At 39.3% G+C, this 16,061-nt stretch overlaps 1 protein-coding gene across 2 annotated transcripts; it reads right to left on the bottom strand.

Moving 5' to 3' along the window:
- Nucleotides 1-4,096: 4,096 nt before the first annotated feature.
- LOC132132928 (S-adenosylmethionine synthase) lies at nt 4,097-15,686 on the bottom strand. 2 transcript variants are annotated; one of them, XM_059545497.1, is made up of 9 exons: nt 15,380-15,685; nt 10,392-10,469; nt 10,169-10,291; nt 9,895-10,007; nt 9,666-9,809; nt 6,906-7,124; nt 6,285-6,467; nt 6,067-6,200; nt 4,097-5,870 (listed from the first exon to the last, which is right to left on the bottom strand). In XM_059545497.1, exons 1-9 carry the CDS (start codon nt 15,468-15,470, stop codon nt 5,768-5,770), a joined length of 1,188 nt encoding a protein of 395 aa, XP_059401480.1. In that variant the 5' UTR covers nt 15,471-15,685; the 3' UTR covers nt 4,097-5,767. The 2 variants fall into 2 exon arrangements, with proteins under 2 accessions (XP_059401480.1, XP_059401481.1); XM_059545498.1 differs by lacking the exon at nt 4,097-5,870 and having other exon boundaries at nt 6,063-6,200; nt 15,380-15,686.
- Nucleotides 15,687-16,061: the final 375 nt, after the last annotated feature.

Here is a 16,061-nt window from a genome sequence, read left to right as displayed (position 1 = left end):
TATTTTCTGTCATTTAACGTCGTTCATCCTCATTAATGTATTTTAAATTGTTTTCATATTTAGATATGACGGCCAGAAAAAAATTAAGTTCTGTTAAGTTTTTGTTCTGTTAAGTTTTTCAGTGCCATTGACTCCCATTATTTCTCGGCGTTTTCCTTCAGTTCTCAGTCCATAATGGCGGCCGCGCCGTCACGTCATGGGGGCAACTGTTGCTATGGAGCGTTCTATTGAGTTTCGCCTTCTTGTCTTCGCCACATGGCTACTGTTATTAAATGTTTGGAAATTCAAACAAAAAGTTTAAAAAAATTCAATAAAATAAAAAATTAAGACCGCAAGTGATGTCACTAGCGGAAGTGCAAGTGTCTGAGAGTGCAAGTCTGAGCAATAATATTACAAGTGCAAGTCTGCAGCCAGACCCTCTTGATTATTTTACGGATTAGCGTCTCCTTTACTCAGATGGCGGGGCTTCCTTAGATGTAACAGCCATATCGAGCATTGCATTTTACTAAAGTCCCTTTAAGACAAGTCATGTCACTCGAAGACCATCTTTGAAATGCATCTAGGCAGTCAGGTTTCAGTCTTTTTAGATTCATATTTGGTTAATAACCACTGCTGTGAACCTTCAGCAACCCAGTGACATCTGAACATTTCTTGGAATGTGTGCTAGGATTAGAGATCTGGTTCATCACGTCATGTTGATTAATCACATTCAGTGCAGCGTTTTGTTGTGAGCACACTTGGGTAACTGTTTATTAATAAATATATATTTGTACTGTGCTTACCCATCTTCTGTAATAAAGAATGAAACATTTGACACTGTATCAGCTCATAAAGTCATCATAACCCATTGCATAATGCTTCGTTTGGAGATTTGTATTTATTTGTTTAATCTCTTTGCTATTTTTCCCATTGTGATCTATGTGTTTTTGTTTTGTTTCAATTGATCTTTCTTTCCACAGGTTTCCCCTTATTAGTAGTTAATATTTCTTTTGTTTTGGTCATTAGCCTATAGCCTAATTGAATCCTGGCCTTACTGAGAAAAGGCATCTGTACCCTCATCTTAAATTGTACATTTTCATTCATACATTGTTGTTTAAGCCTCATTCTGTTAAGACATTTTGCAACAATGCCAAGATACAAAGAGATGTGAAATTCAAACAAAGACAACACGGCCAAAAGAAAGAAAAGAAAAATGCTTCATCTTAATAGTTTGTCAAGTAATGAGCTATTAAGGGTAATAAAAATATTTTTATCATTTTAAACTTGGTAACGCCGGTTTCTCTTGAAGTCCATTGAGAAGATGAAATCATTAACTAAAGTTCTGGACTTGTTTAATTTGCTTTACATCACTTTAACACCAATGCAACTGCTAAACACAGATGTTATTATGCACTTTTGTCACTTCAACCTAATTAGGCTCTTAGGAATTAGCCTATACTAAATAAAACTTTACACACAAGATAAACAAACAAGAGATGAGTATGTCAGGTTTTTTTAAGGTGACATATCTAGTTCAGATGAACTTAGTGCACACGTTTTTATTTTATTTTTTAAATTCTTATATACTGCCATTCCTTCCATGCCCTCTGTCAATTTTTACACACACTGCAGTTTCCTTCTGATAAATCTGTTTCATGTAGTTTGCCTTTTTGACTGAGCTAGATTCTGAACCGTTAGATATCTTACTGTCCATTAACTGTCATTACACCCAGTTTTACAAACCTTGTCAACACAGAGAGCATTTTTCATAATCATAATTCATGAATGTTGGGTTCAACTTATATACAATTTAAGTTAAGCTTGGGGGTCAACATTAACATAAAGGTAACAACCCACTGTGTATTGTCTTATTTTTACATTTTTTGATCAAGATTTTACACTGTTGTGTTTTTTCCAATAATATAATCAAAGATGAGGGATGATTCCACCATTTGAGTGAGTTTTAACAATATTTTAGAATCAGTGCATTAACAGTGTATTTCATGAAAGGCTGATGGAGCTTCTGGATCAAAGCCACAGTACTTTTCCTTCTTTCCTGGATTGTCATGGTTATATTTGCTTTTCCAAGTCAAAAATGAGGGTCACAAAGTCATATGCTTGGATAATATCTTCAGCAAACAAGATAAAATAGAACAGACACATATAAAATCATGTTTTCTGGGGCAGCTGTTATTTTAACAAGAAGGATTACTGTTGCTCAAGTAACATCATTGATCTCATATTTCTCATATCAGTCTTTTCAGTGGCTTGCACAAGCTTTCAGAGAGGCTGATTCAAAGTTCATTCACAATATTATCTAATGAAGAATTACTTTGCACTAAACATTTGATCAGTATCATGCACATTTTTAAACATTTTTGTTGTTATTAAGAGGATGTTCACTATACTCCCTAGATTATGCAAATATTTTTTTGTCAACCAGATTTCAGATAAAATATCAGTTAGTAGTTATTGGTCCTAAACTTGGTGTTAGACACCAATCTCATCAAAATAACTACATCAATATGTTTTAACTAAAACTTTTACTATGGTAAATTATTGTATGGAATATTAGTTCATGACACTTGACACCGTGAAGACCTATAGTTAAATGTTGCTACAAAAAAAAAATGGTTGACTATATTTAGATTTAATATTTCCTAACCCTTATTGAAAAGACACAATAATACATTTTTAGACATTGTCAGCATGTTGACAACTTCTATTATTTCATAACTGTTACACATTCACTAAACACTTTTATTAATAAACTGCTTTTAATTGTGAATAGTGTAGGGTGTATAAAGGCCCACCCTTTATTGTTTTCCAACCTATGGTATTTTATCCTTAATAAAAGATAGGTCAAATCATGGATACCTCACCTGAACCTTTCTGTCCACAGTGAGACTGGAATGATGGGATCACCAACCAATGCAGACCTTTGAAAATGACTTGTGGATTTTCTGTCCAAAGAAATTGTCACAGGAAGTTTACATTTCTCCCCATCAGATCTCTTAAGAGTACAATGAGTTTGCTCATTTGAGTGATTTCTTGGTATTTAATCAATGGGGCAGAATGATATTGGCTTTGTGGTTTTTCATTGGAACAGAAACTTTTCAAACTTACCTTATGTCTGGCTAAAGTTATAATTTTCTTGAAAGGTTTGTTTTTAGAGTTTTATTATTTCCCTCCAGTATAGAATGAGGCCATGCTGCTCAATCCACTCATATAGGGATCACAAAATATGGCACTCAGAAGTTCAATCAAGGTATCACCATATGACAACATATCTTGCAAAAAAAAAAAAACCCTGCTTCAACTCACCTACCTGTGATTTTCTAATGATCCTGAAGACACCATTAGCATGCTCAGGTGTGTTTGATTAGGGTTAGAGCTAAACTCTGCAGGAGAGTCCAGATTTGAGGATCCCTGCTTTAAAATTATAACATGCTATTTTGAAGCCAAGTAACTTTAGACCAGGGATCCTCAAATCTGGACTCTCCTGCAGAGTTTAGCTCTAACCCCAATCAAACACACCTGAGCATGCTAATCAATGCCAATCAATATCTTAGGGATCATTTGAAAATCACAGGCAGGTGACTTTGATCAGGGTAAGAGCTAAACTCTGCAGTGCATTGGACCTCCAGGGCAAGATTTGATTGTTAGCTAGAAGGCATTAAATTGATCAAAAGTGAAAGTTTATATAAGTAAAATAAAGTTTAGCAGCCATTTGAGCATCAAATCATTCAAATGATTTCAAAAGTATCCTGACACTGAAGACTGAATGATGCTGAAAATTCGCCTTCAAGTTAATTAATATATTACTGTATTTTTTTTTTTATCTAAATATAAAATAAATCTCAAATAAACTACAAACCCAAAGCATTTGAAATGTAGTGTAGTTGTACAGAAAATCATTCATGTTCCAAACAAAACGGTTAAACAAAACTAAATATTAGGGTGTATGGGTTACAAGTGTAAAGTTATTGTATCAGCTTTAAAACAATGCATACCATACAATGAAGGCCCTATTTTGCACCTCAATCATGGAATGGGCAGTAAATGTTTAAGGGTGGGAAAGAACCTGGCAGGAATGTGAAATACCATAAAACGAGTCTTAAGGGTCAGAATGTTTATTAATTTCAATGACAGAACCATCATGGAGCATTGAAAGGAAGGGAATTCAGGAGTTCGCTGTGGATTCACATGTATCACGAGAGGAAACTCAGGGGGAAGGAGAGCAGGTGAATGGGGAAGTCGAGAAGAGGGAGAGGAGTGACAAAGGAAAAGAAACTATAGAAAAAGGCACTTCTACTCTTTCAGTAACCACTCTGATGCACCAATCTCTGGAATAAAAACAATATATTTGTACGAAAAACAGAAGATGAGCACTGTATAAAAAGACTGCAATCCAAACACACCCAACAGAGAGAGAGAACATGTAAACAAAGTCGGTTTCTCTGTACAACACCGACCAGACTCGCTTCTGTCTGCGGGAGTGCCGGGAGTCCTGAACGTAAAACGTGTGCGTGAGTGCGTATGGACAGTCTCATCTACCAGTCTTCACTCTCGTAAAAAAAAAAAATTATATAAAAAAAAAAAAAAAGTAACAAATGGTCACATTTACCAGCGCCAGCCTGTGGCAAGAGCCCAAAGCTTTCTGTAGGACACCAAGGGAAGACCACAGAGCCGCCACACAGGACATACACCACAACTACGATGTTCAAGCAAATGAAAACAAATATTCATTTAAAAACTATTCCTTTCATGTAAAAAAAAAAATAATAATAATGTTAAAAATGAATACAAGGCAGTCACACCTTGAGATCCCAGGCTTTTCTGTAACGATGCCGAGGCTCAAGAGGATCACCGAGCAAATGTTAGGTTGAGTTTTCAAGTATGGAGCGATTCAAGAGGCGGAGGAGGCCCCTCTGCATGGGTGATGAAGCAGGGCTTCTCTGTAGCTACGCCAGCTGTCACCGCACACAGAGAGGGAGTGCTTTGCCTCCGCCATGGTCTAGTAGAACATCAAATAACAGCTACCAGGAGGTTTACTCCGAAATCACCATCGAGACCGAAGGGGAACTGTGGCCTCGCCGGTCCTGCAGAACCTCAACAGTTGGTAGCAGCTTCTGACTTCTCTGTAACACGTCAGAAATAAAATCAACATGGCCTGCAGTGACCGGGATGAAACCATGGCGACAGTACGCATGTGTAAAAAGTCTCTTAAAATTTCTCAATCCGATACCTGCACTGTCAATTAAACACATTCTTGTTGAATCCAACTAAAGACAGGTTTTCGACATTTCACGAGAGGTTTTGATCCCATTCGCGATGGTACGCATAAAGTGGTGGACCTGGATAATGGTAAGCATTAGTTCTTAGTTGGTAAAACAAAAAGTTGAGGGGTTAGTGCTTCAGCCAGCGATGCATAGCATCACAGGACAACCTTTGACCCCCATTTGTGCCGTCACTTGATCTTTCAAGCAAGCAGGTAAGGAAGGAAGGAAGGAAGGGCCAAAGAGAGATGGGTGGAGAAGAGGGAGCATAAAAAAAAAAAAAAAACCACACAGTCACCATCCACAGATATTTCAAAAACAGTACAGCAAAGCACAGGGTTGAAGGTAGAGTTGTATGCGGGAGAACGCCATTGGAGAGGAATTACCTTTGGGAACGGGTGTGAGGTTAGGAGTGAGGGGTTTTGGTACACCTCCCCCCTCCGACGGGTTGAGTAGGTTTCTCTGTAATGTACACCTACTGCCCAAAGAAAGGAGGGGGGGTTACAGATTTAGTATTTAAGCTTTTTGGGAACTTCCCAGGGGAAGGACTCACGGCCAAAGTGGCCATAGGCGGCGGTGCGCTGGTAGATGGGCTTCTTCAGGTCCAGCTCTCTGGAATTGTACAGGAGACAGAGTAAGACAACTGCCATGCACAAAGGATGACGTTCAGTCAAACTCAATGAGCCTCTCTAATGTTAATGGTCCTAAAGACTAAACTCAGGAAACACGGGAGCAAATATCAAAGATGACTTGGCAACCATCAAACCGAGAGGTGGCGGTCGGGCCGCCACTGAGGAGCACACTTTACCTGACGATGACACCGGGGCGGAGGTCAAAGTTCTTCTTCACAATCTCCAGCAGCTCCTTCTCGCTCCTCTGGGAGGTTCCATAGTGGAAGATGGAGATTGACAAGGGGTGGGCCACTCCAATAGCATAAGACAACTGAGGAAACCGGTAAATGGGTTAGACTTTACTTATTCCTTCCCTATTACACTAATACATGGCAAAAGACTACTATATATTCACCTGGACCAGAACACGCTTGCACAGATCAGCCTTCACCAGAGACTTAGCCACCCAGCGGGCCGCATATGCAGCCGAACGGTCAACTTTAGTGTAATCCTTCCCAGAGAAAGCACCGCCTCCGTGAGCACCCCAGCCTCCATAAGTGTCCACAATGATCTTACGGCCAGTCAAACCAGCATCTCCCTGTAAAAACGGCATGAGGAATTAATCTTACTGTTTGAACAACCACAACAAAAAATAAAACAACACAAGCCTATAATATATACTTCCCACACCTATTACTTTCACTATAATCACAAATCAGATATTCAGATGAAAAAACAAATTTAATTTAGAAGGACTAAGAATCTATACCAGGGTTCCTCAAATCTTGTCCTGGAGGCCCAATAGGCTGCGGAGTTTAGCTCCAACCCTGATCAAACTCCCCTACCTGTGATTTTCAAATGATCCCGAAGACACCATTAGCATGCTCAGGTGTGTTTGATTAGGATAAGAGCTAAACTCTGCAGGAAAGTGGATCTTGTGGGCCAGAATTAAGGATCCCTGATCTATATATTCCCCACTTTTCCACGTCCATAGGACCTCCAAGAAACACTGCACTGAAAGTGTAATGGTTTAAACCTGTGGGCCTCCAATGACAAAGCGTCCGCTGGGCTGCAGGTGATAGATGGTGTCATCATCCAGGTAGACGCTGGGCACCACAGCTTTCACCACCTTCTCCTTCAGAGCATCACGCATCTCATCCAGACACACTACTTCATCATGCTGAACAGACACTACAATGGTGTGCACACGCACAGGAATCATGGCCCCGCGGTCCTGTCTGTACTGCACAGTCACCTAGAGAAAGAAGTAACAGAAGTTGAGATAAACGGTTACAATCTCTACAAGATGCAGGCACACAATCTCAGTCCTACAGTAGTAATAAACTACCATCAAAGGTTTGGAATAATTGAGATTTAAAGGTTTTTGAAAGATGACTCTGATCCTCACCAAGGCTGCATTTATTTGATCATAAAAACAGTTTAACTAGTAATATTAAGAAATATTGCAATTTATAAATCGTTTTATAATAAAACATTTTAATACGCAATTTCTGTGATCAAAGTGGAATTTTCAGAATCATTAATCTAGTCTTCAGTGTCACATGACCCTTTCCAAAATCATTCTAATAGGTTTAATTTCCTGTTCAAACTTCTCATTTATCAATCTTTTTGTGGAAATTCATTTTTAGAATGTTCACAGTAGTGTTGGGCGATATGGTCATTTTTCAAATCGTCATATCGTCAGCCCGTGAGATCGACGATACACGATCTTATCGTGCATGGGTGGAGCAAGAGAGAGACTCCTCGTTCTTGTGTTTTAAACCGTGCAGGTGCGTGAGAGAGCCTATGGAATCACCAATTATTGAAAAAATATACTTTAAAACATACTGATAAACTAATGTTAAATATAAAAATACTGTATTTAAAACCGCTACGTTCATATATATAGTCGGACACAACTGTCATATTGTGCGTCCTGTGACAATTTGCCGCATCGGTGTGCGGAAGTTATCAGTCTAAATGTTCTGCATAATCAGTCAACGGTGAAAATCAATATTAAATTTTCATTTAAAGCCCAACCGTTTAACATTATATTTAACTTGTTCGTTTATGCCCAATATTAAAGTATTTAAAATGGGTAAGTTCATATATTTGGAGTAAAGTTGAATTGAACTGATGCATCAGTCATACAGTGCTCCGGACCGCGCGCCTCATGACGAGTCTGACGTACCACAACAGAAACAAGAATGAGATGCATTCTAACATAACTGTGGCATTAAACTCAGTGAGGGCTCGTTTAAAATAGTGCACATATATAGGCCGTTCAGATTACTTGTTAAAGTGCAATGAAACACCTTATATCTGCAGACGATGTACGTCTGTTTGCGGATGGTGACTTAGTAACGGCCAAAACTCTGTATTTTGTATGCATCACATTATAGTGCGGTGTGCATGAAAATAATAAGGCTGCAGAGCAAACTTATCCATAGTGGTTCTCACGTAGTCCTTCTACGTCATCACCACATAGTGAGGGTTATAAGTGATAAGTCTAATAGAAGGTCTACGTGAGAACCACTATGGATAAGTTCGCTCTGCCGCCTTGTTAATATTTTGTCTTTATTTGTAACGCCAAAAAAAAAAAAAGGAGTTAATCTGTCATGTATGAGAAGAGCTTGTTGTCGTGTAGCAGCCATTAAATGTGTGGGACACCAACTCCTCGTTTTCTATCGCTTTCATTTCATGGATTTAACGAGTTATCAGAGTCAAGGCGGACAGTTTCAGTGACTACAGGCTCTAATCCTCCTGCACTCGCACGCGCTGTGTGTGTGTGTGTGTGTGTGTGTGTGTGTGAAATGCAATGCTGAAATGAAATAGCTGGGCAGTTTTATTTTAATAAGCATCCCAATAAAATAGTTATTATTATTATAATCTAATACATTAATATGAAAATGAGCCTAATATCGTCTTGATTATCGACAGAGAAATCTGCTTATGCCGATATCTCTAACTATCGTCGATACACGATACTATCGTCTATCGGCACAACCCTAGTTCACAGCCTGTTTGAAATTAAAATATTTTGAAACATTGTCTTCACTCTGGCTTTCTATCAATTTTAATCATAGACAGTAAAAGAAATGGACACAGCGACCCCATTGGAACTCAATTGAGACAAGTGAAGCCCATTTTTAGCGTTTTTTAGCACTTCCGTTTTCTTCAGCAACCTGTCTGACAGATGTAAATCTTCTAGTAGCTGTGCGTGCAAACTGCCATCGTTAATCTTGCAGTGACGGCGAGCTTGAGCGGGGAGTTCTTTGGCGTGAGTGAGCAGGAGTAAGTATTCTGATTAATTATTTTGTAAAGTATTTTAAAATGTAACGCCAGTACGCCATATTAAGTTAATTGCCTGCGAGCTTCTCCTCCTGTCTGTACGGTAATGCGACAGAGTCGAGTGTTTATGATGCAATCGTTAGCCTATTTTTTACAAAAACTACAGGGCCATAATGTAACATAGAAGGTAATGGAGCCCTTTATACATTGTCGTGTATCTTTAGAAATAAATAATGGACAAACGGAGTCTTTAAACGCCTCAGATGTAAAGTTATTAGCTGTCAAAGTGACGCCAAAATGAATGGGAGTCAATGGGAATGCTAACGCAAGTGAAGTTCTGCTACAAGATGGCAGCTCGCGGCCGACTTCAACTTCTGGTCGACTTCCTTGCCGCCTGATTTTAATGCATGCTTGCTGAATAAAACCATTAACTTGTTTAAAAAAAAAGTTTCTCTTACTGAGCCCAAACTTTTGACTGATCCAACATTTTTTGGTCTCATCTCACCTGGGTCTTTGAATCAGGTCGCAGCCAAGGCAGGGTGCCGTCACGGCGTAGTTCAGCCATTTTAGCATTCAGCTTGTGGGCCAGGACAATAGTGAGAGGCATACACTCCTCGGTCTCATCAGTGGCATAACCGAACATCAAGCCCTAGGGAAGCAAAGTACTTAGTCAATCAGACCAATTCACATCTTGGCATATGAACAAACAAACAAAGTCGTTATCTAGCTCTTACCTGGTCTCCAGCTCCAACATCCTCCTCATTTCGATCAAGGTGAACCCCTTGAGCAATATCAGGTGACTGCTGCTCAAGAGCCACAAGCACATTGCAGGTCTTATAATCAAACCCTACAAGTACAATAAAAGGCTGATTAATTCAACCCTAAATCCAACTGGCAATTAATTCAAAATCACAAACCAGTACACTTTGTGCAGTGTCATAAGTTTTGAAAGTATTATGGCAATAAGAATAGCAGCACTCTTTCCCCTGATATTCAGTGCCGTTATACCTTTGGAGGAGTCATCGTATCCAATGTGCTTGATGGTGTCCCTGACAACCTTCTGATAGTCCACGGCAGCATGAGAGGTGATCTCACCGGCCAGTAAGATCATTCCAGTCTTGGCAACAGTCTCTGCCAGGACAGATTGACAGGGGTTAGAGCACACACAGTAAAGAGATTCAGGTTGCAACCACGGAGAAAAGTGCGCAAGAAAGCATAATTTGACACTCACCACATGCTACTTTGGCATCAGGGTCTTGTTTGAGGTGGGCGTCCAACACAGCGTCACTGATCTGGTCACAAATCTTATCTGGAACAGAGAATCATTTAATCAGCGAATTAGGGCAGAGAATTCTGGTTAAACAAGACTCTCAAAGTAACAACTGCCAACACTGCCTCCAGGGATGGCTATAACTGGATTTTGAATGTGCATACCTCAAACATTAAAATACCAGGCTTGCAATTTCCCTATGACAAGGGTTTGAATAGCACATAAAATCTATGTTGGAATTTTTTACACATTTTTATAGAATCATAGTCAAGTCATTACATCTTTACAATACATTCATACAAGCAAGTTACATTTGTAACAAATAATATATGGAATGTGAACATTTAATACAATACACACATGCATTTTTGTTTTTATAACATCATTGCTCATGTGTTCGTATACACAAAATAAAAAATTACAAGCCACAGGAATTTCCAGCCACTTTATACTAGCTTAATATCACTGAGATATATTTTTTTATTATAAATATTATTTTATAATAAGCCTTTATTCTAATATTTATATTTTACACTTTGTTTTTGACTTTTTTTATTAGTTTATCATCATTTTAGTACATTGGGGTTAAACTAAAATGTAAGAAATGTTTATTTGGCAACTGGTTAAAATGAGCTTAGGATTTTGTATATTTTACTTTATTTTGGTTAACATTTTATTTCAAGTCACAAAACTGTCTTTGATGGCTTTGGACAACTACAATAACCTTGCTTTATAGCTCCAGCAAATGTAACTGGCATTTTGCAAAACTCGGAAAGCACTTCAGTAACAACCGTGCCATTACATGATTGGCTTACAACCCTTGTGTGAGCCAAGAGTGTTTCCCAATGACACATGGACGTTGCTAGTGCCTCAGTTGCCTCCATAAAACAGGTGAAGTAAATTAGCTCACTGCAGTATGTCCTCCCTAACTGAGGCCCATGCTGCCAGTCCACTGCAGCCCCTGGAGTGACAAACTATATTTAGGCCAGAGGCAAGACAAACTAAGCTGCAACAGGGCTGCTAAAGCCATGGTCACACATGACTTTTCGTTCCATTGACTTTCATCCATACACATGCGAATGCTTCAGACTGGAAACACAAGCCCATGCGAAGATATTTCGCTGCGTAGCGAAGTTCAAGTATGCTGCAAATTCGTGTCACGTGAATGCGTGAGACCAATAGAAGATCAACACGTCACAAAGAAACCTCTCGGTGCAGAAATGGAGGAATTGCTCATTTTATCAATGTCGCATTACCCTGTTTTATACAACAACTTTAAAAGATCACAAAAATCACATAAGAGAAGCGGCTTGGTTTATTGTGGCAAGGGAAACAGGAGCATGGGTTTGAACAGTGAAAAGTATTATTTTGTGTGATTTTTTTAATACATGACATTTGTATTTGTGCGTGCGTGTACTTGATTAACTATACTTGTATGAAAAAAAACTTGATACAAAGGACCGGTCCACAAACAAACATTACACGAGTACACAAATGCTTGGCCAACTCATTACAAGCATGTGATCTCACGGAAAAAGTGCACCCCTGAGTCCCAATCAAAAGTCCATTTTGCAATAACGGTGCTTTCATTTTTATTTATTTTTTCCATGTCATAATGTAGCCCGACATTTGGTTCTGTTAGTAAAACTTATATTATTTTCTTTTTCCACATGAAAGTTAATTCTAAAGTCAATTCATAGACTGACCTACTGTAAGCTACAAGGTTGTTAATGGCATTTGTTTTTAAGCAATCAGCCCATGCAATATCAACTAAGAGTTTAACAGTTGAATTCCTTGTGAAAAACTGCATTACCCATGATTCTGCAAAGAAACCTCCACTAATCAGAGAATCATAGCCAGCGCCAAAAGAGCACTTTAGCACCCACCCACTCCCATGAAGCACTGTAAATAAGTCAGTTTAGTTCATGAGCTCATTCATATTTTGGGCGAACATGAACTGAACGTACCGCATTACTGCCTGATGAACGTTACTGTGAAGTCATTCATTCTGGTGTCTGTGAACGCCACGCTCTCTCAGTTTAACTTCGTTCAGTAGGATGCCAGATTTCTATAAAGCCTTCTAGGCAAAAACACACCTAAAACCGGCCTTAATATGTAGCGGAAAAAACACCCAATCTGGCAACACCAGACTCTCTTGTTCAAACGCATTCATCAAAATGAACAAATCTTTTTTCGAGTCATTTCGTTCATTTAAGGGGCTTTAAATGTTACTATTAACTGGCAAATTCCCCGACACATCAACCTACGAAATCTTGATCATATTCTGAATTAAGAAATCATTATAATGCAGTCAAAAGTCCGTTTTTGCAGTCCGTTTACAGGGAACATAAATAATTACTTCACCTCCAGTCTTTCGTTTATTTGTCTATTGACAGACGCAATAGCTGCATTAGCAGTTATGCTGTTTGTTACACACAGTAGAGCAATAAAAACACAGTCTTACCGTTTCAATTGCAGGGAATTTTGTTGGAATGGCGCTTTTCCCGAGCTTCGATGCCAACTTCGCCTGATATTGCCCCAAATTTGTGAAGGATTTCGGCGTACAATGTTTAGCACAAACACGTAACGATAAGCCAGTGGGAAGGGTTGAAGGAACCGCGTTATTAAAAATGAATTTAATACACTGGTCTCTGATAGCTAGGTCCGTTCTTGGTAGAGAAAACACATTTACATGTTGATTCTGGCAGTCAACCACAGAGCAACTCACGTGTGCACTACTCCAGCGTCTTTCTCGACTGAATATGAGGGGGAGAGGGGAAGGGCGAGCTTCCTGCTGCGGTGTCCATATATGGTATATCCTGCCCTGTCTTGACGTCAAGACGGGGAAGAAATCAAAATCTCGTATTTGAGTGCGCGTGCACGTGGGCTATTTTACAAACCCTGAGGTAAACAAACGCTTCACTTTTAAATATCGGCTTCCCGGCCAGTGTATAATCGTTAGGCAATCATAACATATATTGATTCTAGTGGAAAAGTGAAAATTGTGGGTCATGACTCCTTTAAATATTAAAGTGTGTATGCAATATATTGTAATAAAATAGAATTGTAATAGGTTTTACATTGCTTTAAATCAAAGTGTCATGTTGTGATTCAAGTAGTATCTGGTTGGTTTTATGGTTTATAACTCTTAAATGAAGACTTTGAAAATCCATAAGGGAAAAATACTACCAGAATAAAGGCTGCAGAAAAAGTGCAGTCTACTTCTACTCTAAATCTGACATGACATGAATGCACCATAGGCTCAGGAAAGAAAACTATGCTTGACACCTGAAATTACATACTTAAGAGTACATACTGAATCGATACATAACTAACTTCTGGTCCATAGGTGATGTAAGTGTGTGAAGCAAACATATTTCTGCAAATACCAACCACATCACGCCATGTCTGCAATGACCAATGTGCTCTTTGACCCGTGATGAAATAACTATAGACAAGCTATTGAATACTGGTTTTCATTAACTACAACTTAACCCCAATGTTGTTTTCGGTCTCTAAAGCACTAACCTGCCTGTCACAGTTCTTCAGTTTTCTTAATTTCCCTAATCTGACAACTCCGCTTATAAGGTCGTATAATTACTGAATTATAATATATCCGTGCACACTTGTGAATCTGAGCAGATCTAGTATGTCACGTGGATAGTGTTAGCACCAGGTTTTACGGATGCTGCAAACTCATTTGACCTAACGTTACTGCATTTAACGCAGTAATAATGGCGCGCGGCATAGCAGTGGTCAAAGACGTGCGTGAGGCACGCATGTATATACACCACCAGTAATAAATAAGCAGACTGCTCTTAAATCAAGCGTACGGTGTACGCCCCTAAACCTCTGGAAAGCTATGCTTATAGGCGTTTGCTTTCAAGTATTGTATATTTCGGGCCTAAAACATGCGCTGATGCAATAGTTGCGGCCACTTGAGCGAGAATGAAAGTTTAGCTACACCACGTGCAGGGGTGTCAATGCACATGGACGAACAAAAAATATATAAAAGGGAAAAAAACGGCTTATAGAGAGAACGAAATACTCGGACAATAAACATTTACGCTTTTACGGACACGCGGCGACGCACTTGTACAGACACGCGCGGGCATTGATACTTTTTTAATAGGCCAGTGAATGAGGATTATGAAGGGAACAAATAACGTGAACGATTATTTATAACTCTTGGGCTGGAATACCTTAGAGGCTCGTCTTGACGTGTGAAATACGCAAGCGGGCAAACCGGCAGAACAACAACACGCTGCGAGTCCGCAGTGCACATGAACCAGGGTTGCCAGGTTTGCCACAACCAAACCCGTGCTATGGCTTCTCAAAACTATCAAAATCCCGTTTTGAGGGGTTCCCCCGCATTCCAGGGGCTAAACATCAAGTTATTTGGGTCGCATCAACCCACAGACATGAAAACAACCCACGGAACCAGTGTTAAAGTAGCTTAATTCCACGGGAAAACCACGGACTTGGCAACACGTGTATGAACACAGTTCCGCGAGGCCGCCTTCAAATAAAAATTGAAAATAGGCCGAATTATCAGGAGTCCGTATATAGGGAATATAAATACTATTTATTAGTTACGCTATATAAACACGAAAATAAAACTATGATTATACCCTTGAAGCATTCATGGCCTACATTCGCGAGATTAGCTTTGGGCCTTAAATCCGGTGACTCCGCGCGCGTGGCCGAGCAGACAAACACATCCCACTTTACTAAAGTCCGCGTACATTCAACAAATACCCGCCCTTGACATAATTTGAGCATAATAAAGTGTTATAATTGCTAATGTTATGTGTATAGAGGTGTGAAATATTTATCAGCCGCTATTAGCACGTGCTAGCCGATTGGGTTTTGTTTCCGATCGTTTACCTTCTGCGCGATCTTGTGACGATAAAATCGTATTTATAACATAATATAAATAAGATACATACCAGGGTGTCCTTCACCAACAGACTCAGACGTGAACAAAAAGCAGTCTTCATCAATCAGGGAGTTATGGAAACCGTTCATCTGCCTGTTCATGATGGATTAACCGTTGCGCTTGTCTAAATCTGCGTATTTCTCTCTCTGGTTGAACAGCGTTAAGTGTCTGATTCTCTCTCTGCTTCTGAAGCGTCGGTCTTTCGGATTTTTCTGGTGATGCTCTGTCAGGGACGCCCTGTGTAGACTTGACCTCAAATGATAACGCGAGCCGGTCTACAAGTTTATATCCCTGGAAGGTCTCTCGTGCGCGCCCCCGTCCGTCTTCGCGTCAGCCAATCAGAAACGGCGTTACGAGAGCAGACAAAGAAGGCCCTGCTTCGCGTGAACGTTATATATTTACATGTTTTGAAATAAAACAAATACAAATTTACAAATAAAAAAACTGTTCAAGACAATACATATAGTGCTTGTTGTCACACTTTTTTGCTCCAGCGAATTCTATAGGTTTGTTTTAAATCTATTAAAAAATTTAAAAAGTTAAAATTCTACTCCATACAGTTTCCTTAAAGTATAAAATAAGGTTGTTTTTCCCCTAGTTGCTCCTTGCTTAGGCTTAATGCTCACTGCAGAACAATATGAATGTGCAGTGTGCATCATGTCAATGTGTTCTTTCAAATGTATAAACATGTG

The sequence above is a fragment of the Carassius carassius genome, chromosome 49, assembly GCF_963082965.1.
Source record: "Carassius carassius chromosome 49, fCarCar2.1, whole genome shotgun sequence".
Lineage (NCBI taxonomy): Eukaryota > Metazoa > Chordata > Actinopteri > Cypriniformes > Cyprinidae > Carassius > Carassius carassius.
Note: the sequence above shows the minus strand (reverse complement) of the source record. Positions and strands in the feature narration are given on the sequence as shown.